This window comes from Lissotriton vulgaris, chromosome 11 (assembly GCF_964263255.1).
Source record: "Lissotriton vulgaris chromosome 11, aLisVul1.2, whole genome shotgun sequence".
Classification (NCBI taxonomy): Eukaryota; Metazoa; Chordata; class Amphibia; order Caudata; family Salamandridae; genus Lissotriton; species Lissotriton vulgaris.
Genome location: NC_141699.1, coordinates 1,078,999,330 through 1,079,027,323, shown reverse-complemented (window position 1 = coordinate 1,079,027,323; position 27,994 = coordinate 1,078,999,330). Strand labels below are relative to the sequence as shown.

At 44.8% G+C, this 27,994-nt stretch overlaps 1 protein-coding gene across 2 annotated transcripts in view; it reads left to right on the top strand.

Annotated features, from left to right (window-relative positions):
• The first annotated feature begins 1,974 nt into the window (after positions 1–1,974).
• Positions 1,975–27,994, top strand: part of LOC147684156 (intestinal-type alkaline phosphatase-like) — an 84,509-nt gene continuing 58,489 nt past the window's right edge. The window contains exons 1-2 of one of the 2 annotated variants that reach the window (XR_015300983.1): positions 1,975–2,135; positions 10,475–10,591. Coding sequence is in view for 1 of the 2 variants with exons in the window: in XM_086944549.1 (XP_086800675.1) it covers positions 2,060–2,135; positions 10,475–10,591 (193 nt within the window). In the remaining variant the exon portion in view is untranslated. The remainder of the gene's footprint in view (positions 2,136–10,474; positions 10,592–27,994) is intronic. The other variant, XM_086944549.1, reaches the window with a different exon arrangement.

The window sequence follows — 27,994 nt, the reverse complement described above, 5'->3', positions numbered from 1 at the left end:
CGTGCAGAGCAGGTGTTGAGTATGCAGCGGAGGTGGTTGGGGCCAGTCCTTGGAAGTTTTTGGTGTTTCTGTCGCAGGTGAAGCTGCAGGTGTGGCAGGAGAAGGGCCCGTGGTCTGTTTCGGGGTGGCCTGGAAGCAGGTGTGGTTTCGGCCGGCGTTGAGTGCGTGGATGGTGTTGGCGTCGTAGTGGATTCTGGTTTTGTGGCGTTTGCGGGGTCTAGGGGTTCTGGTGCTGGGCGCGGTCCATGCGCGGACGGCACAAATGGGCTTGCCTTTGGCGCGGCAGGGGCGCAGCCACTGCTCGGCCGCTTCTCGTCCTGCATATGAGAAGGCTTGGGTGGGAGGAGCAGCTGGGAGATCGGAGCGGGGAGGCCAATAGGTGTGCTGGGGGCGGGGCCGCAGGGTGGCAGCGGCGGGAAGGGCCAGGTCGAGAGCGGTGGGAGGGCGGGGGGGAACTGGCGCGCAGGGCGAAGGGGAGGGAAAAGAGCCCGAGAACAAGGAGGCAGGCAGCAAGGAGGCAGGAACCAGGCAATCCGGCAGACAGAGGACGAGTAGAGGTGTGGGGGCGACCTGCCTGCAAGCAGGGTCAAAGGTCGCTCCCGCTACCGCCACTCGGCCTGTGTTTGAGGAAGCTTGGGTGGGAGGAGCAGCTGGGAGGCGGAAGCGGGGAGGTCAATGGGTGTGCTGGGGGGTGGGGCTGCAGTAAGGCAGCGGGGGGAAGGGTTGGGTCGAGAGCGGAGGGGTGGCGGGGGGGGGGGGGACTGGTGCGCAGGGCGTAGGGGAGGGAAAAGAGCCCAGGAACAAGGAGGCAGGCAGCAAGGAGGCAGGAACCAGGCAATCAGGCAGACGGGTGACGAGTAGCGGTGTGGGGGTCAAAGGTCGCTTTCTACTGTGTACTTTACAACTTTCTACTATGTACTTTACAACTTTCTGTGTGCCCCTGTGTACTTTAAAACTTTCTACTGTGTGCCCCTGTGCACTTTAGAACTTCCTACTGTGTGCCCCTGTGTACTTTACACCTTTTTACCCCCAGTGTGTGCAATGTTCTAATAAGTTTATAGCGCTTCTGTCTCTGACCGTACCGGTTGTTAAAAGCACTATCCTCTGCTGTAGGCCTTCCTTGCACCTAGAATGTTGGGGTCCTTCTGAACCATCAGCTGATGGACATTTAAATTGCCTCTTACCTGCCACATGATGGTGCAACCCATTTCACATGCACTGCAGAGTATATTTTGTGCTTTTTAAGTACGTTTTCATGAGTGGGGCAGGCCTGGCTTCTGTGAATCGCAGACATGCCACCAACTATCCCCTTCCATTTGCCAACATCCGACCTTCAAACCGTCCCACTGGACAGACATGCAGAGGTCTGCCTCGCCGCTGGCTCCTTTCAGAGCAGACGCTGAATTTCCTCTCCTTATCCAATAACAGACAGAGACCCAAATGTGCCCTAAAATAAGCCCCCCCTCTCTCACACACACACACAGCTCGATCTTCATGTCAGGGTCTGGCTGTGAGCTCAGCATCACAGCACCAGACTCTGAATGATGGTGGCCCTTCCAAGGTTCATGGCAAGGATGAGGATGTGGCCTCCGGGCCAGAGCTGCCGACTTTAGAGCTGGGGAGCCAGGTTCGAGTCTCAGCGTCGGCTCAGCATCCTGTGATTCTGGGCAAATCACTTAACCTCCCCCTGCTACCAAAAATGAATGTGTCCTTGTATAACGTAACTGGTGCTCACGTTAAGCGCTCTGATAACTTCAGGTCGAGTTCGCGCTAGATTATAATTCTGCAGGGACAAAAAGGAAGACCTCTGTGGTGAGAGAGCTGCGTCACAGCTAGGTTGGCAAAGTCCTCGGCGCCAGGTGATAAGGCGTGTGTTTGCGGGGACGGTAGTGGTGGAGAGGCCAGCCTCCCGCGCGTGCAGCGGGCCTCTGGGTCATGGCTTTATGGCGGTCCAAAGGTGATGCAGGAAGGGATCCCACGGGAACTATTTATCAGCGTGAAGTACCCGAGAGCTCTCTAGTCTCACGCATCCCTCCGCCTCTGCCGCTTGTGAAGCGCCATGAAGCTGCTGGTGCTAGCCTGTCTGCTGCTCTGGGCGGGCGCGCCGGGCTCCCGCGCCCTGGTTCAGGTCCCAGGTAAACCTTGTGTTTCTCTTTACTTTCCATCTTCCGTTTTAGGCTGGGCTGGCATTAGGGCTGTGCGACCGGTGCAGCCGCACCTGGCGCTGACTTTGGTGGGGGTGCTGTGTTTAAAAATAACTTTTGCTTTAAAACCACAAGACCTTCCTTGTACATCCAGAAGTTTTCAGGCAACAATAAAAATGTCAAGATAATGCTGGTGATTAATGTTCCTACTTGTGAGAGATGTGAGTTTTGTCTAGTGGCGGGTTAGACTCATCCTAAGTTAGAGCGGAGGGTTAAGGTGCCTGCTACAAAAAAGATGAACCTATGAGTAGCGATTAAAAAAATGAAATGTATGTTAGGGCCTATGGAGAGATGAGGGGCGCTGTTGGGGGAAGTAGTGAAGGATTCCATGAAGGAGGGTATGGGGGTGGGGGGGGGCACCATAAAAAATTGTTGGACCGGGCCCCACCAGCGGTAAAGCCAGTCCTGGTTTTACATCTTCTGAATTAAGTGATAAACCAAACTTGTTTAGGGTCAGCCAGTACTGCTAGTTGACAGCTACATGCAGGGGACACCCTCGACCAATGGCACGACAATGTCAGCCGGAGTGAGCCCAGACCTATTTTCGACTCTCACCTAAGTTCCCAGTCTATATTATTGGAACAAGGCACGCGCTCCAGGGACACATCCCTCTTGTCCGTAGAGGGCTCCCACTTACCTTTGTTTCTGTTCCTTTTGCTATTTTTTTCCCATTTTTGAAAGATTCTTTGTGCATTCTCTCAACTTTTCAAATCCCTATTAAGTCCAATATCCATTTTTTTTAGTTTTTTTTAACTGAATTGCTAATATGCATATTTTGGGTCTGCTCTCATCGCAACCATGTTGCAAAACGATTTCACCTTTTCTGCAGAGGTTGCTTTAAAAAAGTGGGTAAAGTATCATTACTTTACTTTTAAAATGCAAATAATGTGGGGAATCAGCGAATTCCATTTTAAATACATTATTTGTAAATGTATGTACTACAAAATCAGTTTACTGTTTTTACTTTATTTTTTAAGGATTTTGTATACCCTTCGATATAGTTTCCTTAATAATTCTATTACTAATTAAATTAATTGAAAAAAAGCATGCGTTACAGATGTTTCCACTTTCCAGGATCCATTACCCCCATTTTGCCTTGGCATAAAATATTTCCTGTAGTGTGCAGTGGAGTAAAATTCGATCTATTCTGTTACATGCGAGTAGCAAAAGGGGTACCAATAGATATCTTCCGTTTATTTATTTTTTTGCATCATTGCAAAGTTTCGGTATTATGGCACCTGGATTCTTTTCAGCACAGCCAGTTTCCGAGCCAACATACAATCACCACTGCTAGCTTTACAATATATTCTCATAATTTACACATTGTGTATATTTGTGAATATTTATTTAGTATTATATGCACATACACTTCAACAGTGACGTTAATGCAAGGGAGTTTGTGAATTGTCGAAATAACTAATTAAAGGTTGCGGTCAGAAAAATGTGCACAGTTCGGTTTTACCAATCTCTTGATGTTTTTACTTATTAGTGGAGAAGTGTGGCTCAGTGGTTAGAGCGGCAGACCCTGATGCAGAGGTCTAGCCCGGGACCAGGGTTCAATTCCCCGCCTCGGCGGGTCTTGGGCTCAAAAATTCCACGGACCCGATAATTCTCGCCTCGGTGCCTATTCCAATAATTGAGTCCCACTCTGCAACTCTGGGCAATAGCTTGCTTAATCTCCACAACGGCCCCCACAACGCTAAGGATGCCTGGCCTCCACCTTGGGGGTGCCCAGGAGTGGACGCCTCACAGGGAAAGCCAGGATGGGTTCCACAGCGGTATTCGTACAAGCGCCTTGAGACCCTTGCGGCTAAGTAGTGCGCTATACAAGTATCAATTTACATTTTTACATTATCAACAACTTAACGTTGCTCCGAAAAGGTCCCAAAACATGTTTTTCCTAATCATTTTGGCAGAAAGCTGGAACTTGGTCCAGAAAGAGTGCTTTTTTTTATCTGGAAAGAGTGATTTTTGTGCAGTAATGCTCAAAATCTACTGAACCGATTTACACTGCACAAAAATCACTCTTTCCAGATAAAAAAAGCACTCTTTCTGGACCAAGTTCCAGCTTTCTGCCAAACTTGGTTTAAATCTTTTTAGCGTTTTGGGTTCGCAGAGCTCTCTATATTTCCTCTACATTTCCTATGGAAAAATGATTAGGAAAAACATGTTTTGGGACCTTTTCGGAGCAACGTTAAGTTCAAACCCTGAACTGTCACTATGATGTCATCAAGCTCAAATATCAATCACACACAGGGTTCTCGGAAATTCACATAGGAATGACAAGTCAAAATCACGTCTCAAAAGGTACTGTGAGTCTATAACATGAAATAATATCAGAAAAAATAAATAATATACATGAATACATAGGTTAATGCCCACGTTGCGGAAAGGTTCTAGACACAAACACGATAATGTATGCCTCGGTATAGGAAATCAAGCCCCAGTGGCCAACAAAAAGGGTCCTAAAGGTGATTAATTCCAAGGCCTAGTCATTGGTACCCTATGAGACATCGCACTAGCGCAGCCTAATATATCGACAGGTTCTGTTCATAATCAGAATTGTGTATGTCTCTGTACAGGAAATCAATTCACGGTGGTCAACAAAAGGGTCAATCACAAGGCCTAAGAACCTAAAATGCACAAACCGGGATCAGATACGCCCCAAGACACATAGCAATCGCATAGCAGAATATAGTGACAGTTCTTCTCTAGAGCTGTTGTGTTCTTCTGACTAAATCAAAAGAACGTGTGCTACCCCAATGATGGGCAACCTACCCCAAACAAATCGCACACAAAAATCCTACTTATGGCTTACAAAATATAGATACAAATGCCAAAGTCCCTCAAGCCACAATCAAACCAAATATAGAGAATAGATGGATGTGTTCTTATCTCGGTCGATGTTCCTAGACATGATTGAGAGAATTGAAGACAGGGTGGGTTCCATAAGAGCCATCTTAAACATATATCCCCCGCCTTTATTCTTGAAAAAAAAAGTCCATGGGTTATTAGAACGGGAAACGATAGAGCAAGAGATCATATATTGCAAAGTAAAATATATGGATAAAAACAGGGTAGTAGCGACACTAGGCAAGTCGAAAAACAAAAAAAGAGAGAGAAAATGAAGCTGGTAGAGCACTCTATCCCACATATCAAGAATCAATCACTTTCAAGGTGCACTTTGAGTTCCTCATCTATGTTCCAACCTTAAGGGCTCTTGGTTTCAAGGTTGCTGATATATTTAGATGCTAACTTTGTCAGTTCAGTTTCAAGGTCCTATTGTCTCCCATCGGTTGTTTGGGTATATGTTTTACTAAAAAGGAGAGAAGATCTCTTTTGCCAAAGAAAGTGTACTGAAAATGCCTGACCATTGGATAATATATATCATTATTTCAATGGCTCTCTTATGTTTTAAGATTTTCTTCTTGGCTTAGTAGGTCATGCTACCCATATATTGCTTTTTACAAGAGCATTCAAGAATATATGGCATAAAAGTAGTATTGCCTGTGAGAAATTGATTAATGCTTCTAGTATCAAAGGATGCTGTATATTATTTTTTGTTCTCACTGCTTTTGCAAGTTTTGCATCTGCCACAAGGGTAGAAGCCTTTGAGATTCCCAGCCTGATATCTCTTTTAGCTGTAGTATCACTGCACATTAATCTGGCTCTGAGAGATTAACCTCTCTTGAAAGAAATGCTGAATTTACCAAATGTGGTCCATGTCAGCACTTTGTCACTCTTTAGGATAGTCCAAGGTTTCTGTATGGCCCAACATACATTCTTGGACTCCCCATTGAAAGTTATCATTCTGATCGGGTCACTGTCAATCTCCTCTCTCACAGTGGGATGTTCAAACAGAACAGATCTGTTCTCGTCACAGAGACTCTCTCTATTGCCTATTTAAGGACCCACTTGGGATAGCCTATATCTTTAAATCTTTATACCATGGTGCTCACGGACCAAGGCGTCCTGCTTCTAATAATTTCACTTGTTGCCCATGGATGTGCTCCTTTGTGTTTTTGCCTACAATTCTTTTCGAGTATATATATATATATATATATATATATATATATATATATATATATATATATATATATATATATATATATATATATATATATATATATATATATATATATCTCAATGCTCCTTTGTTCCCCAACAAGTGAAAAAGCACACGAGCAGCAGCGCTAAGGTACAAGCCCTTTAATAGGTATGGACCACAACCGGCATACAGATCTCCTTCACAGCCGTTCCGCTGTAATCGCCTGACGTGTTTCAAAGTTCCAAGACTTCTTCCTCAGAGGCCGGTTGTGGTCCTTACCTATTAAAGGGCTTGTACCTTAGCGCTGCTGCTCGTGTGCTTTTTCACTTGTTGGGCAACAAAGGAGCATTGATATATATATATATATATATATATATATATATATATATATATATATATATATATATATATATATATATATATATATATATATATATATATATATATATATATATATATGTACTCCAAAGTGCTGCTCAAGCGATCCTCAGCCAAACAACGCTGATGTCCTCGGTAGTAGCAGCCGCTACTCTTAATTATCCACAAGGTCCTTGTTCTACGAGTGCACAATAAAGGGTTTGTGCAAAGATCTCCTGGTGCGTCGTCTCTGTGTCCTTCTAATCAGCGGGACTTGGAAGTTGTGGATAATATATATATATCATCACAAAAGTTGCCCTGAAGCAAGGACGCCTCCAAACCAGTTGTGTGCTTAATGAAGCTTTTAATAATGAAAACCGGCAATTCAGCTCCTGGTTAAAAAGTCTCTTACGCGTTTCAGAGCGCTTGGGCTCCTTCATCAGAGAGGGACATCGGGTACAACTGCCAAATTCAACATCACCATTCACAGCATGCCAGGCCGAGAAGGATGCCTCACCATGGAGTCATAATGGGGCCCGAGAGGTTTGAACATTCATGACCTTTAGGCGCAGCTGTGTTATGGAAAAAGAAAACTGGGGATTTCATTCCGAAACCCACTGTGGCATTTTTATTTGTTTAAAAGAAAGGACATTGCTACTTAACTGAACCCACATGGGGAAGATTTTGCTTGGAGTGAAAACTACAGGTACCAGCATGCTGCAATTGAGACTCACATGAGAAGCCCACGTGGGCTGTATATAATATGCATGCAGTTAATGGCGCCTACCTTGCACTTCAGTTTGGCAGTGCCATCCTCTGATGAAGGAGCCTGGGGGCTCTGAAACGCGTCAGGATTTGTTAATGTTTGGAGCTGAAAATGCCGATTTTCGAAAATAAAGGCTTTTGAAAAGCAACCAGCTGGGAAGTTGCATCCTTGCTTCAGGGCAAACTTTGTGTGAATATATATATATATATGTATATATATATATATATGTATATATATATATATATATGTGTATGTATATATATATATATATATATATATATATATATATATACATACATATAATGAATTATTGCACTTTTTTAACGTGTATTTGGATTCATCCAGGAATTTCAAAATTGCCAAAATGAAGTTTTTGTTTTGAAATTACATTGCGATTTCAAAAAAGTTTTCTTGACGTCAACCCATAATAATATAAATTTCCGATATTTGTAATGGTATGTTCGGAAATATTGTTGAGGTCATGTTAAAATGGTTTATGGCACTAAGGAGTAGCAAAATTACATTGATTGTATATGAATCATGTAGTCTGTTTGCTATGTTTATCGTTTCCTTTCTGAACACGTGACCTTGGTGGGAAGGGCATATTATTTAAAATGGCTTCAACCATTTACAGCCTTTATGTGAACAAGGGCGCCTGAGCCCGAAACGCGTCATCTGTTGACTGCTGCTAGGTTGAAATAAAACATCTTGCCTGAAAAAAGAAGTGGTTCGCATCTCTTTCTTCGCCGCCGAGGCTTTGGTGGAAGTGGAAGGAGTGATTTGTTTGCGACATACATATATATATATACATACATCCACGAGTTGTCTCCAAAATGACGAGGCCACCACACAGCGTGTAAAATCCATTTAATGCCAAGGATTGCCTCATCCAAAGCGCAACACACAAATATGGCCAAACGCGTTTCGGGAGACGCCCTTGTTCACTGGCATCGGAGACCCCAAGGAATGAGCAAACCACCTAAGCACAATGAATGTCCCGCCCAAGTGGGCGTGTGCCACATGGAATTCTGGTCTTTATGGTCCGTTCAAAATAACACCCCAGTGGGCTCCAAGGGATCTCAAATTACAAAGTCTTACCCCAATGGGTATGCGTTGCATCGAGGAATAGGATAGTATCACCCTTCTTAGCACGGACACGCTGTTCCAGAAGCGCTTCTGCATACACTGCACTCCGGACCCGCTGGTTCTGCAGTGGGGCCCCATCCCGGCCGAGCCCGACGTTTATACAACATCCACGATTTGTCTCCAAAATGACGAGGCCACCACACAGCGTGTAAAATCCATTTAATGCCAAGGACTGCCTCATCAATAATGCAGACAGCACTATGCATTTCCTTGCGTTTGTTTGTATTTACTAAACCACTGAAAGCTGAGCAAAGTGGCTTTGCGTGGCTTAGTAAATGCCAAAAATGGTTTTGCATCGGTGCTGTGCCACAAATGTGACAAAATCCAAAATAAAATCATAGTAAGTCTGGGCCGTGGCATGAAAGTAGAACTTTACTCAAGAAAGTGTCTTTGCTTGGATTGGTGTGAATTTGTACAGTTGTAGTTGGGAAATTAGCATTAAAAAAGCTTTTCAGGGCAAGCATGAAAGGGTTAAATTATAAGCGATGTCTGGACTCTTAATTTGCTGATCTTCTGCAGATTCACCAATCCCCAAAGTATTCATGTATTCAAATACAAAACATTGTGACATACAATTGGACGAGGGAGCGTTTTCTCCTTTTGTTCATTGTGGATTAACGAATTGAACTACAGATTTGTGAAGTCTCCTTGCTTTCATTGGCTGGCTGTCAAAATTCTTTTTTTTTAATTGCTCCCAACATGATGTACCAAGCATCATGTTGCGAAAAATTGAAAAAAAGGGCATGCAAGGGCAGTCTAAGCCTACCTTGAACACCAGTCGTGCCCCGCCCCCCAAAAGGACCCTCTGCCTTAAAATTATAATACATTTTTTTTTTAAATCATAGGATTCTCAAATCCTGTGCAAGATTCATGCTTGCAGGCCCTTCTCAAGGTCTCAGGATTTATGAATCCTGTAAAAAAAATATTTACAGCAAGAATTTGGTGCACTACAGCTGTGCTTGTCCAGCTCCCCCGCGCATGGCCTTTTGTGCACAGCCGAAGACCATGCACAGCGAGAGGTGGCCGCCCCCATGAGGTTGGACGCATGGAGCTGTTCGATGTGGTATGTGATTATTTTTTTTTTAAATGCTGAAAAACCCAATGGTTAAAGTAAACTTTGTGTTAGCTTTGTTTATAAAAACCTCCAAATATGTTTAAAAAAAGTCATAAATTCACTTAAAACGCAACCTTTAAAGTACACTTATGTTTATGAATTAAAACCCCCAAAAAACACTCACATTGGCAAGTCATGGTAAGGGCAACAATACATCACTCACACACCAAATGCAATGTTTTTGACCTCACAATATCCATACCAATAAATAACAACAAATAAAAGCAAAATGCAATTGAAGAACAACCCACACTCGAGCAACTGAATAATACTACAGAGATTGGCATTTTATTCATAACAAGATGTGTAATGAGGGATGCAACCTCATCTGTGAGATCATTTACAACATCTGGTATTTTACCTGTCACATTGATGTCATGAGCATTGTAATGTTGCTGAAGTGGACATTTGGGAACCTGGGAGCGCAAACATCAGAGGCCTTGCGAACGGAGGGCCATACTTGAATTTGCTTGTGGTGCCATCTTTCTGAATACCTCCATCTTAGAGTAAGGAAGAGCTTCATCCCTGGACATTTGCAATAACTTCTCAGAAGAAAAACTCATGTTCAGTGTAAGACACATCACCGCCAGAGCCCTGAAAACCCTTAGGATGTGTGGCCAGGCAGTCTTGTGCACATGTTTTAATAATATGTTTACGTTATATTCATTGTGGACTCAGACCTAAGACACATAGACAACTCCATGTAGTTGGTCTCGAGAAGGGACGCGAGAAGTCGATTGTCACATTTATGAACACACGACTAGTGTACAATTGAAAGGTTATTCTCCATTCCTCACTTTTGTAACCATCGCCCTCTTTCTTTTTGCGGTCTCCATTAGCAGAGGAAGCCACAGCAGCCTACTGGAACAAGAAAGCAGACCATGCCATCCAGGCAGCACTAAAGCTGGAGCCGATCATACACCGGGCGAAGAACCTCATCCTTTTTCTTGGAGATGGTGAGTAGTGCTTGGAAAGCTGGGGTGGTGGGTGAGACAATCAGCCATGAGTAGCGATTGGAGGGCTGGGGAGGTGACCTCCACATTGGCTGAGACAATCAGCCGTGAGTAGTGATTGGAGGACTGGGGAGGTGGGGTGTCCTCCACACTGGCTGAGACAATCAGCCATGAGTAGTGATTGGAGGACTGGGGAGGTGGGGTGTCCTCCACACTGGCTGAGACAATCAGCCATGAATAGTGATTGGAGGGCTGGGGAGGTGATCTCCACATTGGCTGAGCCAATCAGCCGTGAGTAGTGATTGGAGGACTGGGGAGGTGGGGTGTCCTCCACACTGCCTGAGACAATCAGCCATGAGTAGTGATTGGAGGACTGGGGATGTGGGTGTTCTCCACTCTTGTTGAGACAATAAGCCATGAGTAGTGATTGGAGGACTGGGGAGGTGGGCTGTCCTCCAAACTGGCTGAAACAATCAGCCATGAGTAGTGATTGGAGGACTGGGGAAGTGGGGTGTTCTCCACTCTGGCTGAGACAATCGGCTTACTACGCAACTGGAATCTGATCACAGGCTGTTGACTTAAGGTAGAATCCTGCTCCAATAGAAAAAGCTCCATAATTTAATGATACATTCATTGGAATTTATTTTAGAGAAATATTAATTATGCATTGAAATACAATGCTTGCAGTAGTTGCTACTGTCATTCCACTCACCGGGAAATTTAGTTGATAGTTATAGGTCTACAAGAAATTAATTTCTCTCACAAAATGTCTCCTAAGATCAGCATAGAATAGGAGACAAACAGCTACACTGATGGAAAAAGACTTCAGCCTCATTCATAAAAAGTGGAGTGCAAGCATTGATGTGTTGCGGCATAGAATGAATATCATGTGAATGAGCTCCCAATAGGCACACTTCCTCCAACCTTGAGTGACTGCAAGTGGCTGCCACCTGTGAAACCTTTCCCCTCATCACTTGTATCTATGCCTTCCACAAGCATCATTTCTGCTGAGGTAGACTTTGGACATATATTGGTTAGACAGTAAACTGTTATGACTCCTCTTAATACAGAAACACCAATGCTGCAGAACATAAAGTTTATGGAAGTGGTTGTGAAGGTGCAAATAGAAGGTAGGTATATCAGTTTCATGCAGTTATCCATACTGATCACCCATCAGAACAATGCCAAGAGGCCGATTGTACTCTTGAATATTGAGTACAAGAATATCGCGGGACACTCTTATCATGGGAAAAATACTAAGGGCTTCACTGTAGTGGGGCGCCATCACGCCCCCAACAATCGCACTGCCAAATGTGCCAATGGCCTTCATGTTTCCTTATTTTTCATTTTTTCATGTTCATCCATTTACTCCATCTCTATTTCACATTTGTCATCCTTCTTAATCAGTTTTAATGCGAGCCTGCGCGCTGAGTGTACTTGCAGTTTGCGAGTTTTTACTGTTCACCCCATGTCTATCCGGACTTTGTGAATGAACAGGACCAAGGCAATAATTCATGTCAGGCAGCGTTTTATTAAAAAATACCCAATGCATTTCGGGCTCAACGCCCTTCTTCGGGGGTCACTGTAAACAAATGACAAATAACCACAGTCACGAGTTGTGTTATCCACTTTAAAAACATTGCTTAATGCTAATCTAATTAATAAACATGTTACCCAGTGTGTATTCAGCACTTTAGTGTATTGCGCTATCCACTGAATGTTAAACGATTTGAATAATATGCTTTTCGTTACTCCAGATCCTAATCTTTGTTTCATTGCCGCTTTACAAAAAGTTGAAAAGCATATTATTCAAATCGTTTAACATTCAGTGGATAGCGCAATACACTAAAGTGCTGAATACACACTGGGTAACATGTTTATTAATTAGATTAACATTAAGCTTTGAGCCCGAAATGCATTGGGTATTTTTTAATAAAACACTGCCTGACATGAATTATTGCCTTGGTCCTGTTCATTCACAAAGTCCGGATAGACATGGGGTGAACAGTAAAAACTCGCAAACTGCAAGTACACTCAGCGCGCAGGCTCGCATTAAAACTGATTAAGAAGGATTACAAATGTGAAATAGAGATGCAGTAAATTCATGAACACGAAAAAATGAAAAATAAGGAAACATGAAGGCCATTGGCACATTTGGCAGTGCGATTGTTGGGGGCGTGATGGCGCCCCACTACAGTGAAGTTCATAACCCTGTTGCCACGTGGGCATGGCAATAAACTCAATCTGCACGCACTCTGGAGAACAAAAAGACAAGCATGAAAAATAAGAAGTAACAAGCATTAGAAATGCAATAGGTCTCGCAGCATTAGAGTTAGTGCTTTTAGAATTGTTTATGGGTTTTTTTGTAAATCTTTAGCATGAGGTTGAGGGTGAGTGAGGGTGAGTGAGGGTGAGGGGTTGAGGGTGAGTGAGGGTGAGGCTGAGGGGTTGAGGGTGAGGGTGAGTGAAGGTGGGTGAGGGGTTGAGGGTGAGTGAGGTGAGGGGTTGAGGGTGGGTGAGGGGGTGAGGGGTTGAGGGTGAGTGAGGGTGAGGGTGAGTGAGGGTGAGTGAGGGTGAGGGTGAGTGAGGGTGAGTGAGGGTGAGTGAGGGTGAGGGTGAGTGAGGGTGGGTGAGTGTGAGTGAGGGTGAGTGGGGGTGAGTGTGGGTGAGTGTGGGTGAATGTGGGTGAGGGATTGAGGGTGAGGGGTTGAGGGTGGGTGAGGGGTTGAGGGTGAGTGAGGGTGAGGGGTTGAGGGTGAGTGAGGGTGAGGGAGGGTGAGGGGTTGAGGGTGAGGGGTTGAGGGTGAGTGAGGGTGAAGGTGAGTGAGGGTGAGGGTGAGTGAGGGTGGGTGAGTGTGAGTGAGGGTGAGTGTGGGTGAGTGTGGGTGAGTGAGGGTGAGGGATTGAGGGTGAGGGGTTGAGGGTGGGTGAGGGGTTGAGGGTGAGTGAGGGTGAGGGTGAGTGAGGGTGAGGGGTTGAGGGTGAGTGGGGGTGAGTGAGGGTGAGGGGTTGAGGGTGAGTGAGGGTGAGGGGTTGAGGGTGAGTGAGGATGAGGGGTTGAGGGTGGGTGAGGGTGAGTGAGGGTGAGTGAAGGTGGGTGAGGGGTTGAGGGTGATTGAGGGTGAGGCGTTGAGGGTGAGTGAGGGTGAGGGGTTGAGGGTGAGTGAAGAATTACAATACAATACAATACAATATACCAAGCCAGCTTCTCACACTAACTTTGAGGAATGTTTACAGTCTATAAAATACACAGAGTGAAGATAATCTATTCCAAATACTCTAAATCTGCTGTTCTCTAAACTATTAATGTATGATTTTGCCCTTTGACATCCATATTGGATTATTTGTTACTTCTTTTCTTCTTTGCTTCTAGAGAAAAATCGGTAAAGAAGGAATTTTATAATGTTTTCCTTTGTATCTTTAACTAAATATAAACCTCTTGCCACGTTAAAAAAAAAATATTTTTATTGGAGCAATAATGTAAGGTAGTGGCCTACGTAAAATAGAACAGCACAGCTTAGCTATACATCATGCTCAGCACATTAACTCAGAAAGGGTTACTCGGGTGCAGCACACAAATATGGCCTAAAGCACGAGTTTTGCAAATGGATAAAACAATGCCCCTCAACTCCCACTAAGCAACCCCCATCCAGCAGCCAAATAGCATCATATTAGTACCCAAGCTACCTCCTGCCACGTTAATGAGGGTCCTTCGTATTGTTAATTATGCGGTGCCAATGCTGTCATGGAGTAGCACGAATGCCCATGTAAACATGTGTATTAAATAAAAAACCGTGGCTTTATGATCATGACAACACCTGGCACTGGAAATAGATAGCCATTAGGCCTATATTCCTAAGAACAGAAATTTTAATGACTCATGCACTCTGACGAACGGCTATTACAAAACAGGTCATGCAATGGAAATAGTTGCATAAGAATGCACTTCACCTCTCTGTACCCATCGACACCAGGTTCACTTTCAGAGCAACTTATCTAGCAGGGCTTGTCGTGCTTGGAAGTAAAGGTGGGCAAGAAAAGCAGGTCTCGCGGCTGGCTCGGGCCCGATGTCTAGCTCTGGCTCAGCCATTTTCTCATGGGAACGGACGAGCCAAAATAGCGCCAATCCAAGCATTCCAGGCGCCGAACGTTCCATCCCTATTGCCTTTAAGGAAACAAAATACTTTAGACGCAGGACAGATAAGCACAAGACAAAAACGTTCTTGTTTTGCTGTGTATGGTTTCATTGGTATTGCGTTTACTACCCCCGACGACTCAGCAAGTGGGCTGATAGTCGCATGAGTCTCAATGAAGACTTGTAACTCCAGAGCAACGTCTCGAGGGTGGGGGCAAGGGGAGTGTCCGATGCTGTAATAATCAATGGCATTACGTTGCTTTGTTTGAGATGCTGGCCCTCCTTACTTTTAGTTGCATGGGGATGGCAATGATATTAACATAAAAATAGTATCTCCTGTTTTCCCATATGCATACACTTGTACTTTAAACAAGCCTTTCACCGTAACACGGCGGGCAGGGGAGGGGGCGGAGAGGGGAGAGGTGCGACACGGCAGGCAGGCAGGGGAGGAGAGTAGGAGGAGGAGGGGGGAGGAGAGTAGGGGAGGCACGGCCTAGCGGCAGGCAGGCAGGGGAGGAGAGGAGGAGGGGGGAGGAGAGTAGGGGAGGCACGGCCTAGCGGCCGTGCAATCAAGTAGTGAGGGGGCGGAGCTGGGGGAGGCTGTGAGAGAGAGTAGGCAAGGCAGGCGGCTGGGGGCGTTAATAAAGCATAGCCACACGGCGCTTGTGAAAGGGTGCCGCGCTGATAGAGCTCACACATCCAGTGTTCCCGGAGACCAGTCATCAACGTCCGGGGCAGCTGCGAGGAGCAGGGCAGGCACAGACAGCAGTGAAACAAGGGAGAGCACAAACTAGAAGCCATGTTGACGTAAAAGTAACGCAGCGCGGCCGAATGAAATTTCAAGTCGGGTGGGGGGCGGGAGAGAAGGGAAGTGAGCGAGTGGGAGGGAAGCGCTGGTGAAGCGTCGCCCTACAAGAGCCTAGTTGGGGCGGGAAGGGGAGGAGTAACGCAGCGCGGCCGAATGAAATTTCAAGTCGGGTGGGGGGCGGGAGAGAAGGGAAGTGAGCGAGTGGGAGGGAAGCGCTGGTGAAGCGTCGCCCTACAAGAGCCTGGTTGGGGCGGGAAGGGGAGGAGTAATGCAGCGCGGCCGAATGAAATTTCAAGTCAGGTGGGGGGCGGGAGAGAAGGGAAGTGAGCGAGTGGGAGGGAAGCGCTGGTGAAGCGTCGCCCTACAAGAGCCTGGTTGGGGCGGGAAGGGGAGGGGGCGGAGCGGGTAAACAAAGACGGACGTGCACGCGCTTTTAAGCTCAATGCGCATGCGCATTGAGCTTAAAAGTCACGGCACTGCAAGGAATCGCCACGATTCCTTGCAGTGTGGATAAAGAGCGGATAAGTGCCAATACTCTCGCCTTGCTCGATGCGCATGCGCATCGACAGGCGAGACCTAAAAAGGTGTGCATCCTGACCTCCACTTACAGCGCAAAAATACTAAGGGACCTAACTTCGAAAGGTAAGTGCTACGGCGAATTATGGATTTACTATTGGTAACTCACCATCTATGTACGCTGAAGATATATATCATCACGGTACATAGATGTGGAGGTATAGAAAATCTATACATACAAACCTATCAATATTTTGTTGACGATATTAGTAGGGTTGAGTGGAACTCGCAGAGTTTCACTTCGCGGAATTCCATGGAGTTACCTCAAAACTCCACAAGATTCTGCTGAGTTCTGTGAGCAGCGGAATTTGGTATGATTGCACTATTCATGTGCTCATTTTTAGCTCCAGAAGATTGTCTCCAAACTGTACAATCAGCAAACGGTGTGTCAGAGGACACTTCTTTTCTGCAGCCAGAGAAGATTTTCTACTCGAGTGTCCGCGTTCGCAACGCAAATGGCAGATTTCTGAAGTGAGTGGTAGTGACCTGTCACAACCGTCCTCGTTGTAAAATCTCACCACTAGGTGGTCTAGCGCTCGATTTTCCTGCTTGGCAACTTAATGGTGTCACGCTGCCTGTGAGAAAAAACTCTGGGCTTCGGTGGAGTTTTTCCGGGAACTCAAGCACGGAGTTGGCAAATCTTCATGAATTCCGCCAGAGGAGCGGAGTTTACCGCCCAGCCCTAGATATTAGTGCCCAAAGATATCCTGGACTTGATATTCAGAAGACCCATCTAGTATGCTAATAACGGATCCATTCAATAGAAGCCTCATGAGCTTTATTGTAAAGCTATAAGTTTGATTTTGACCACGGAAGAAAGAAATTAATAAAAGTTAAGAGGGGGTTTAGTGAGCCTGAACTAGAGATAGGGGCTTGTATGCGATAAAAAGAGCGCATCGTCCTAACAGAAGAGAGCTCTAATGTCACGGTAACTACTATATCAGTTCAGGAAAGCTCTTCCAAGAAATTCGATATAAATGTGCTACGACCACATAGACTTCCCCAATAATTTATGGGGAGGACAGGGCAATGTAAATAAACCCAATTGTTCTTTATAGGGCGTAGATACTGTACAAACACTAAGGCTGCTGATTGTTCTCTGTGGTGTGGTACCACTTGTGTGGGTGGAGAGAGTGAGTGAAAGGCAGTTCTACCTTCTTGTTGTATGTGATCTGTTTGCCCAATCACTGTGATGCTTTAAGATGCCCACATGTCTTCTCCTTCTTGAGAGATGGAAATGATGTCCATCAGAAGCTTTCCACCTTTGGTGGGATACCGTTTGGTTGCTCGACTGTGTGTTTTGCGTCAGGCATTTCCAGGCCTGTATGTGACATTTCTTTTGCCCACCTCAGAACGGCTTGCAGATGTGATGTTGTTGCTTTTTGTAGCCTTTTCAGACATTTTGAGGCAAAAAAAAACAGGCCCACCAGTAGAGGTCCCCTTGTTTCATGATGGACCACCAACCTTCCTGCACAGAGCGAGGTCACTGTACTTTTTAAAGTGGCATGACTGACTATCCACTGCAATCTAGAGAGAGACCAGGAAGGTACTTGTGAAGCAGTGTGTCCTCGAGGACAGTGGTGTTCGCTATTACAACCTGGATCTATATGCTAATTTATAACTTACTCTAGATGAAATGTTAATTCTTAGAAGGTTGCAAAAATATAACTAGAGACAACTCTGCTCAAGGCTTTAATCTTTAAGGGTTTGAACTTATGCTTCAGAACTTAATGTATACATTCAGAATTAGGGGTGTTTTTTGCAGACTGGCCTGCAAATCTGGGTTTACATTTTTTAGGGACATAGACCGTTAGAATATAGGCTATAAGATCACAAATTTGTGGATTCTCCCGCGGGCCAGCACTTTGACGGCGCGTATGCATGCAGTGTGATGGAGCTAAATTCAGAACCATCCTGCAAAGTTTAGAATCCAAAGGTTGTTGTTTCTCAGCTTTGTTCCTAATGATTATTAATGCCAAAAAATGAAACAAAAATCAGAATTTTGGAGATACAGGAATTGTTTTGCAATTTTTTTCAAAGCTAGCAAAATACGACTCACACTAAAATCTCTTGTTAACCACAATATAATGTAATGTGATGAATCCCAGTGCTTATGTGTGGAACCCGTTCTCATTAAAAAAGATCTCTGCCACCTGTGGGCCCTGTTCACACGGTATTAAGCCGCAAGTAAATAAAAACAATTCCACAGCCTCGATTTCAAACATAACTTTTTGAATTCGCCTACTATCTGCTCACTCTTCTGGATACAAGGGAGAAGAGGTACAGTAGGCTCTAATTTAAGGATGGAAAGAGTGTAATAACATTTATTATTGAACTTATTTCAGTTTGTTCAAAGTCTGCCCAATAGTGCTTTCTTAACCTTGGAATAGGACATGGGTGGAGCACAGCTGTTGCCTGATTTTTTATGCAGAAGCTTCTTCCAGCAGGGCCTGTACAGCCTTGGCATAAGGGGCTTATGCAATACATTGATAGCATCCCATGCAATACCTGTGCACCTTAACTGCCTTGCTTTATGGCATGGATATGGAGTTTTCATAGTTGGGCAATGGGAGGGCTGCAGTTTCCTTGTAGTTACAGGCCACATCTGTTTGCCCTTCACTCTGCAGGAACCCTAACTGGCTCACCTGCTCCAAAAGGCAGGTGCAAAGAGTCATCCTCCTGTTATATGTTCAGGAAGGTGAGCCTTGGACCCATCGCAGGGTACATTGGATCATCTCGCTTTCCCTGGCGCCATCACAAGGCACATCTGGACATCTCACATTCCCTGGAGCCTTTACGGTGCATCTCTGTACATCTTGCTCCCATGGCATCACTAGGAGGCACACCTGTACACCTAAATTCCTTAGGAGCCGTCACAGGGCACATCTGTATGTCTCGCTTCCTTGGGACCATCACAGGCCACCAGAGCCATCTGTACATTGCACTTCCCGTGGGCCGTCGCGGAGAACATCTGTACGTCTCACTTCCTTGGTACCATCACAGGCCACCAGAGCCATCTGTACATTGCACTTCTCATGGGCCCTCACGGAGAACCTCTGTACATCTTGCTTCTCCTGAAGCCATCACAGAGCACATCTGTATATTTTGCTTCCCCAGGAGCCACCACAGAGTACCTCTGTGTATCTCACTTTCCCTGGAGCCCTCACAGAATACATTTGTTCATCTCACCTCAGTCAAGCCATCAGGTGCACCTCTTCAAATGTTGCTTACTCTGGACCCATTCTGGGGCTCATCTACACCCCTCACCTACCTTGAAACCATCACTGGATACATCTGAACATCTGACATCCCCAGAAGACATTGTAAAGCACATCTGTACATCTCACTTTCCCTAGAGTCATCAGGTAGCACATTTGCCCATCTCACTTCCAATGGGCAATCCCCTGGTGCAGTTGTACATCTCACTTCACTCTGAGCCATCACCTGCACATCTTTAAATCTCACTTCTAGTGGGCAGTCTCTGGGTTCAGCTCAACATCTCCATTCACCTAGAGCCACCCTGGGTACATCTGCACAACTCACTTCCCTAGGAGCCCTCATAGGGCACATCTGTACAGCTTGTAGGCCCTGCCTGTCTCAACAGCTTCCTTTGGATTTCCAATACCACGCAGTGTCGTATTTGCATAGAGCTATGATACACAATACACATTTAAAAGTTGTCAGAATTAAGTGGCAATACTACAGGTGCATAAATTCGATAAAAACTAAAACAATCCTGTGGAGAAATTAAAACAATTATGATTCACTTGTTTTTTTTATGTCGAAGCCTACCTGACATTCAGAAAGCTGACCTAGGAATGCATTCTGCCCATTGCTTACCATTGGCTTTGTGGTTTGTAACTCACATTTTCTGGCTTTCTATTTGCTGCCTTTATTTGTTTTAGGTTGTCCAGGGTGAGTACGTCCTTCCCAAGGAGCGAAGCCTTTTCACACCATCTCCCCTTGTATTCTTCCATGAGTGCCCCTTTCTGTAAACAGGCCTGTACATTTTGTTCTTATCTTGTCACATTTGCTGTGCATAAAGAGAGAAGCCAAATTTCGGGCTCTGTCTTCCAGGGAGCTTGGTGTTTACCTTTCTTTCTCGGACTTCAAAGGTAGAAGGGATTTATTAGGCAATCTTGATGGATACTGTTTTTTTTTCTCTAGCACACAACAACATTTAAATGAACTGTGCCAGCATTTCAGAAAATATCAGGATTATGAACGCACAAATGAAGCACATTTTGTATTAATTCTGAAGTGTGTTGGAAACAAATATTTTAATATGATCATAACAATCGATACACTAGGTGATGACATTTCCACACTTTATCATTTGTCCGCTGTACTGCTTTTCTTTAGTTAAACCGTATGTTTGTGTAAATTTAATGGTAATTTCAATTGAAAATGCGTTGCGTGTAATGACAGTGCACTACCACACCATGAATACTCCACTTTACGCCACGCCAATCCACTCTATTCTGCACCGCTCTATTCTACACTACTGGACTCTACACCACTCCAGACTTGGCTATTTCAATCTAATCTGCTCAAATAAGCTCTACACCACTCCACTCCAGCCACTGTACTCTACTCTACACTACTCCAAGCCACCGCACTCTGCGTCACTGCATTCTACTCCACTCTGCACCACTCCACTTTATGCCACTCTACTCTATATGGTGCCGCTTGTGCTGATTTAGCAGCCCGGAAAAAGCTGCTGGCACTAAAAATCAGCACGAGCAGCGCAATATACCGATTTCCACCCGCTTGCGGAATCTCGCAGAGTTTTTTTTATTAACTCAGCGCAATTTTACAGAGTGAAACTTCGCGAGTTCTGCCCACCCATACTTTACGCCACTCCATGCCACTATGCAACACTGCACTCTACGCCATTGCAGTCTATGCCAATACACTCAACACCAAGGCAAATTACTCTGTAACATTCTACTCCTGTGTACTCTATGCCAATCTACTTTATGCCACTTTCGACCATGCCATTACACTCAACGGAACTGCACTCTACCCTTCACCACTCCACTCTACGCCACATCACTCGACTCTGAAACAATCTGCTGTACGCCACTCCACCCTATGCCACTGAACTCTACACCACTATACTTATGTCACTGCACTCTACTCCATTTCACCCTACACAGCTGCACTCTACACAACTGCACTCAACACCGCTGCTCTCTACTCTGCACCACTGTACTCTTTGCCATTCTATGCCAATGCACTCTACGCTACTCTACTCTGCATCACTAATCTCTTCGCCACGGCAATCTGCAGCACTCCACTCTATGCCGCTGCACTCAATGGCACTATATTCTACTCTGCACCACTCTGCGCCACTCTACCTTGCCCACTGTACTCAACAATCACTCTACTTCACTCTAGTGCACTCTACTATGCAACACTATAATCTATGACACTGCACTCTGTGCCATTGCACTCTGCACCGCTGCACTCTAAGCCACTATACTCTGCAAAACTCGTAGCCACTATACTTTGCAACACTCTAAGCCAGTGCACTCTACACCAGTCCACTCTACTCTGCGCCACTCCCCATGACTCTGCTCTATGCCCTTAAAATACATGACACTCTGTGACACTCCACTCTATGGCAGTCCATGCCACTAACTTCCAGCCATGCCGAACAGCAGCCACGCTGGTGTACAACATGACTAAAACACATTGGCAAAGCCAATAGCTCTTGCCTAGGCGAGAACTATTAGCTTTGCCAGTGCTTGTTTAGGTATGTTGTGTTATAGGTTATGCTTGAGATTTACATAGCACATCAACTTAGATCCTAAAAAGAGGCACTTTGCAATGTTGACACGGTTCCGTGTTCCTAATTTATAGGCTCAATTATTGAACATTAGAAAAACATTATTGATTTTTGTAATTTTCTTCAAAACACTTCGCATTCTGAAGAAATGCATTTGAAAAAAGGTAACATATTTTCTGAGAGCGTGTGAAGTGAGCATATATTGAAAATCATTAACACACTGTAAACCCAAACAAGTAACAGATAAGGGAGTTACGTATGGAATAGTCTATACAATAAATGTAAATCAATCACTATGTGCGATGCCAACTAGTGATAACCCGCCTTCTATCCTGTCATAAAGTAACGGGTGCCCTTTGAACTTTGTCTAGACATCAGCCAATGATCAATCAGGCCCCCTATGTTTTTTGTCATTCGGGCACCCTGGCTGCGAACGACCTGAGCTGGAGAAGAGATTGGAATCTGAGCTTTCCAAGAGCATCTGCTCCACTGTATAGATTAGCGCCAGGTTTATGATTGACACTGGTCCCATCCAATCAGATTCTGTGCAATCTTAAAATAGTCACCATTGCATGCCCGTTGCCAGCTCGAGCGAGCCCTGGAAGGCTGGGCAGCCTGATTCAAAGTATTGAAAAATATGCACTCCAGGGAAATAAGAGCATGGATTTCGCGGTCATTAAGTGGTTTAACCTCATAAGCTGCCTTCTCATTAGTAAAATGTCGGGCTTGCTTTCTTTAAAAAATATATAAATACATTTTGCAGAATGAGGATGGGGCCTGGAAAGCACAGGCCTGGGGCATAATGGCCTCTCTCACCCAGCCCCGCCCCCATCCTTGTGTGAATCCTGGGGGATTGTCTGCATTTTAGAAATAGCTGCATGGACAATCATATAAGGCTGACATCCCCTCTCAGGGCCTGGGGTGGTTTTCTGATAGGTCTTGAAGCGGAAGCAGATTTAAGGTAACTTTTGGTATGGGTAGGGGGCGGGGCACCACTTGCAATGGAGCAAAATCATTGGTTGTAGGAGTGGGAAGTTTGGCTGCAAATCTCAGAATGGGATGTGGTGCTGGGATTGTGATTGACGTCAAAGTTTCTGCACTCCAGCAATTCAAGTATGCTTGTCCATCACTGGGGGGAGAATGTGGTGCAGCGGACAGAGCTGCCCTCTACATAGCTGGGGATCCTGGTTTGAGTCTTGGCGTCGGTGCAACATCCTTTATTTCTGGCCAACTCTCCCGTGCCCATGGACAGCGCCTGGATACCCTCATGGGTGATCAACTGCATTATATAAATGTACAAAGTTGAACTTTTAGGTGTTTGCCAGAAGTTCTCGTTGTTTTTGTGAGCAGCGCTTGTGCACGTGGGTGAGCATACAGACATTGCCCTCAACACCACCCATGCTCAACATGTGCCCTCTACCTGCCCTTCAGCCTTTGCTGTGGGAGAAGAGGGAATGCAGTTCCTCTGGTAGGATAGAGAGAGAAAAGAGGAAACAAAACAGAGCCGGCTTCTCTAAAGATTAGTCAGACTCGCAAAAGAAGAGGAAAGGCATGGTCCTCACACACCTAGCCAGCTAGGTGTCATGCTTCATCATATGGACTCGTTCCTCGTTGGGTCGCCGCTGCAATACATGACGGGCACCCATAAAGGGTCTCTTTATCTGGGATCTTTTGTTCCTCGCCGTATGGTGCAGTGCGTGTGAGGGGCCTAGTTGTGTAGATGTAGGTAAATGAAGGTGGTTTAAAACAGGTTGGATAGTCCAAAATATGACTTTTATTCAGGCTGGCTATCCACTTGATTAAAAACAAAATAAGAGTGGCAGCTTGCTGATGTAAGGGTTCAGTTCAGCTATGATCAACTCTGGCGGTCAACATGTTTCCTGCCTCGTGGTCCTAGTGATCCTCTGCAATTCTTCAGGACCTAGTGCAAATAAACTATCTACACAATGTGGTGGGTGCAGGTGCTACCTACCACGTCTAGTACTACGGAAAACAGTCTCTCCACGAATGTCGGGTGCCCTAATTCTGTACTATAACACACTCCAATCCCTGTCAGATGCGGTACCGGGACACCTATAGTCTGGTGTCAATTTTGGTCGCAGCAGTGGGCTAGAAAACCTATCCCTTGCCGCTCGGTAAAAGTTTATCTTCATCAGAGCCATTTTAACACCTATTACAACAGTCATCAACAGAATGAGGACCAGTTAAACTTTACTTTGGGTGCATCACTGAGCAGCACCTTGTATATTACTTTATTAGTAACTCCTGATCCGTATGAGCTAGAAACTATTTTTTGTTGAACTGTGCAAATTATGGAGATGGTTTATTATGTGGCAAGTGTGGTAAATCCATAATTATCTGGAAATCACTCCGGTAACAGAATTAGATAGTTTGAGTAATACTGGAAGATTAGCCCTATTTGCGTATGTTTCAATTTTCTTGAATGGGGCGTGGCTGTAACTACTTGGGCCATCACTCAGAGTTTGGCGGGTCATCCCACAAACTGACAGTGCTCATTCTCTGCCAAACTTGCAGTTAAAGTTGAGGGAACCGCCGGGCTTCCGAGGGCAGGACCTCGCTTGGAAGTAATACTGGACAACCAAAGACCCGCCAGCTTGTCCGCCACTGGGCTTTTGGGTCACAGCGGTGCGGCGGAGGCTCGCTCTATTTAGGATGGGGCAACCACCACTCATTTTCCCTGCTTGGCTTTGTGATATGAATGGGGCCTCTGTTGGCGAACCGCAGCAGTAAAGAAACATAATGGCTATAAAACACAGGAAGAAAAGTCCCTGAGTGCCAGGATCACTGTTCTTTGTGTGTGGTGAAACTATAAATGAATGTAGATGAGTGCATAAAAGGGCATAACCTCAGCCTTCATCTGTGCTTTCAGTGTAGAGTGACCAACTGGCATGGAGGCAAATTCTGGACAAGACTGTAAAAATTTAAGATGGAGGGACAAAGTTGCGGACAAAATATCAGTTTTACAGGCACATCCGAGGAGAGGCCATACCCTACTTCTTTATCAGTGCATTCATTTATAACTTTTTATATAGCTCTGTTAGAAATGGGAGTCTTTCTTGACAATGGTTTGCACCTTTGTCCAAATCGGTTTCCTCGGCACCGGTGCAGGCAGCGGCCTCAAAGACGCTTTGGAGTCGATGCGTGCGAAGTCGGCAGGTGTTGGGCCTACGGTGCAAGTTGGGCGGTACATCGTGCACGAACGGTGCCTATGACTTTGGTGCAGCTTACAGCATCACTCGCCAGCATCGGTGTTGCAATTCCCGACTGTGGCAGCTGAAACAGCAGTTCCAGTTGCAGGATGACAGAGGGGATGACGTATTTGTGTCCCTGAGACTTCAGAACAGGAGGCAAGCTCTACTTCAAGCCCCTGGAGATCTTCCTCAAGCAGGGGACACAGCACACAGCAACGTCCTTGTCCTTTCCTTGGCAGAAATAGCCGCTGCAGGCCAACCCCAGACAGCACACAACAAAGGGCAGTACTTCTCCTTCAGTTTCTCCAGTTCTTCTCCTTGGCAAAGGTTACTCTTGAATTCCATAATGAATCTAAAAGTCTGGGGTTTAGTCTCCACTTTTTATAGCACAAAGTCCTTTGTTCTCTGGTGGCAGAGAAGCTCTTTGACCAGCCGAAATCAGTTCTGTCCTCTCTGATGCAGCTACCTGGCAGGAGGTGGAGACAGCATTGTCCAAGGCAGACCAGGCCCAATCAGGTGTGAAAGAAATCTCCACCCCTACTCTGAATGAAGCCCAGGTCTATTCAGCCCAGCCCAGACTCATTCAGGAAAGGCAGGTCACACATCAACCCACCCCCCATTGGCTGTCTTAGAGAATGCACATCCCCAGCCACTCCAAGGCCAGACAGACAATCCACAAACCTAGCAGAGGCACACTGGATGGCTAGGCAAGTCAATAACCACTTTCTAAAAGTGGCATTTTCAAACCCAGAAAATTAAAATCATCCTTACTAAAAGATGCATCTTTATATCCTGAGTTCAGGTATACTAAATTCCAGTTTTCTACCTTGTACGAATGGGAAGTTATATTTATAAGATGTTATAAATAAACTCCCCTTAAATATAGTATATTCAATAGTGAAAACGAAATACACCGTATTTCACTATCAGAGCATGTCACACACCTCAGTACATGTCTAACCTTTTACATGTACTTGTTGTTTTTCACAGAAAATATTCTGTATCTTTATATGCAGCAAATATTGATGCCATTCATGCCTAAGAATGTATTGGTCCACCTGCTGTTTTCAACTGTTAACTTTGCATTATTGAATCCTTGAGCTCCAGGACATGTGAGTATGCGTGGGCATGCAACTGGATGTCTGAATGATTGAGTGAGTGTGGTGTGGGATGTGCCTGAACTTTATGATATTTTTACATATTTGCAGTTTTCATTCATTTATGAATTTCCCAAAAAATAAAATAATTTGTATATGATCTGATCTTTCTATCTTGGTGTGTCCTTGTCACCTGGCCAGAAATTCGGAATGTTGCAGTATCGCGATGCAATGCAGATTATTATTCAATTCAGGTAGAGAATTTCTCCTTTTGAGTAGCATGTCTTAAAATGGCTCTGCAGCTGTGCCAAGGCCAAACCAGTGAACTGGCTCATCCCCAATTGCCAAAGAACATGCAGAATCTTCAAAATATTTGGGGTGTAAATTACACAACAAACAAAATTTAAGACCATGTTAAAGATTCCAAACATGTAAGAAGTGTTTCATTCACCTATGGTCATATTTCAATATTGTTACTTAGAACACAACCTTGCATTAACATTTATTTGAAGGGAAAGTTTCTAAACATGAACGTTAAATCATTTATTAAGCCTTCCGCTTGACAACACCGTGAGTGAACAAAGTGAACCAATTCTCTTTTGATTCTTTGATCATAGCCAACAATATTGTTATTGAAGGTGGAATATTATAGACTATTAACCCCTTCCATGCTGATGACGGCCCCCGGCCGTCATGCATCACGGTGGGCGTGTGCTGATGACGGCTGGGGGACGTCATGATCCCGCCCATTCTTTAAAACAGCCGCACAGCGCAAAATTTCACCGCGCATGCAAGGGGTTAAAACATATGCAAGTGAGTTTTTTGCACAGATTCCACCTTGAACTGAATTACTCGAAAGTGCTCTGAAATGTTATTATTAAGTAAAGTAGACACATGAAGTAAATTGATTTGGCTTGTATCACAGAGTTTCATCAGTGAGGGAAGCTGGGATTTGAACCTAGGCTTCCCGGTCACACGTAATGCAATGAAGCCACTGACTAGATTAGCTTATTTTTCTCAATCTCCTTTAACCCCTTCGATGCTGATGACGAGCTCAGCTCGTCATCAGCCACGGGGGCGTGTGCGGATGACGAGCTGAGCTCGTCATCTTACGCGGCTTTTAGAAAAATAGCCGCGTAGGGGAAAAATAACCGCCGCAGCGATGCGGTTAATACTAGAGGAAGTTGTTCTTTTACAATTCAGTCAGAGGAATAGTACACTGTTTTATATAAATACATATTACAGGTTAATCTGGCACAATATCTAAAAAAATGTACATAATGGAAGCAAGGGAAAGCAGTACTCCATATGCTTTTTTCAGACTTTACATGGCTATTTAATGCAGAGGTCGAAGTGCACTAAAAAAGGACAAGAATATTGTGCTCCTAGTGCAGTGGGGTGAAGGGCAGAGTCCGAGGTTTGGCTAAAAAAAAAAACAAGATATTCTGTAACTATTTTGTTGATCTTTCACCATCAGGTAACTGCTTATAAAATAACACACACCTTAAATGCAAAATAAATGAAAGTTAAACTAATAGGTGGGAAAGGCACTATTTTATGTTACAAAACCTCTACTAGATAATGCGATCACTGCAGATGTCTGTGCGTGCAACCAGAGGCCATCGGATTGAATCCTGTTTGATGCAGCAGAGGAGAGTGACTTGTATATTTTCAGGGCTAGGAGGTCTCTGCATTTCAAGAAAGCATTGTGTATGTGTAAGTCATTATTTTAAAAGTTCTTTACACACAGTATAATACAGTCTACCAAAAAATGTGCAAATAAATGT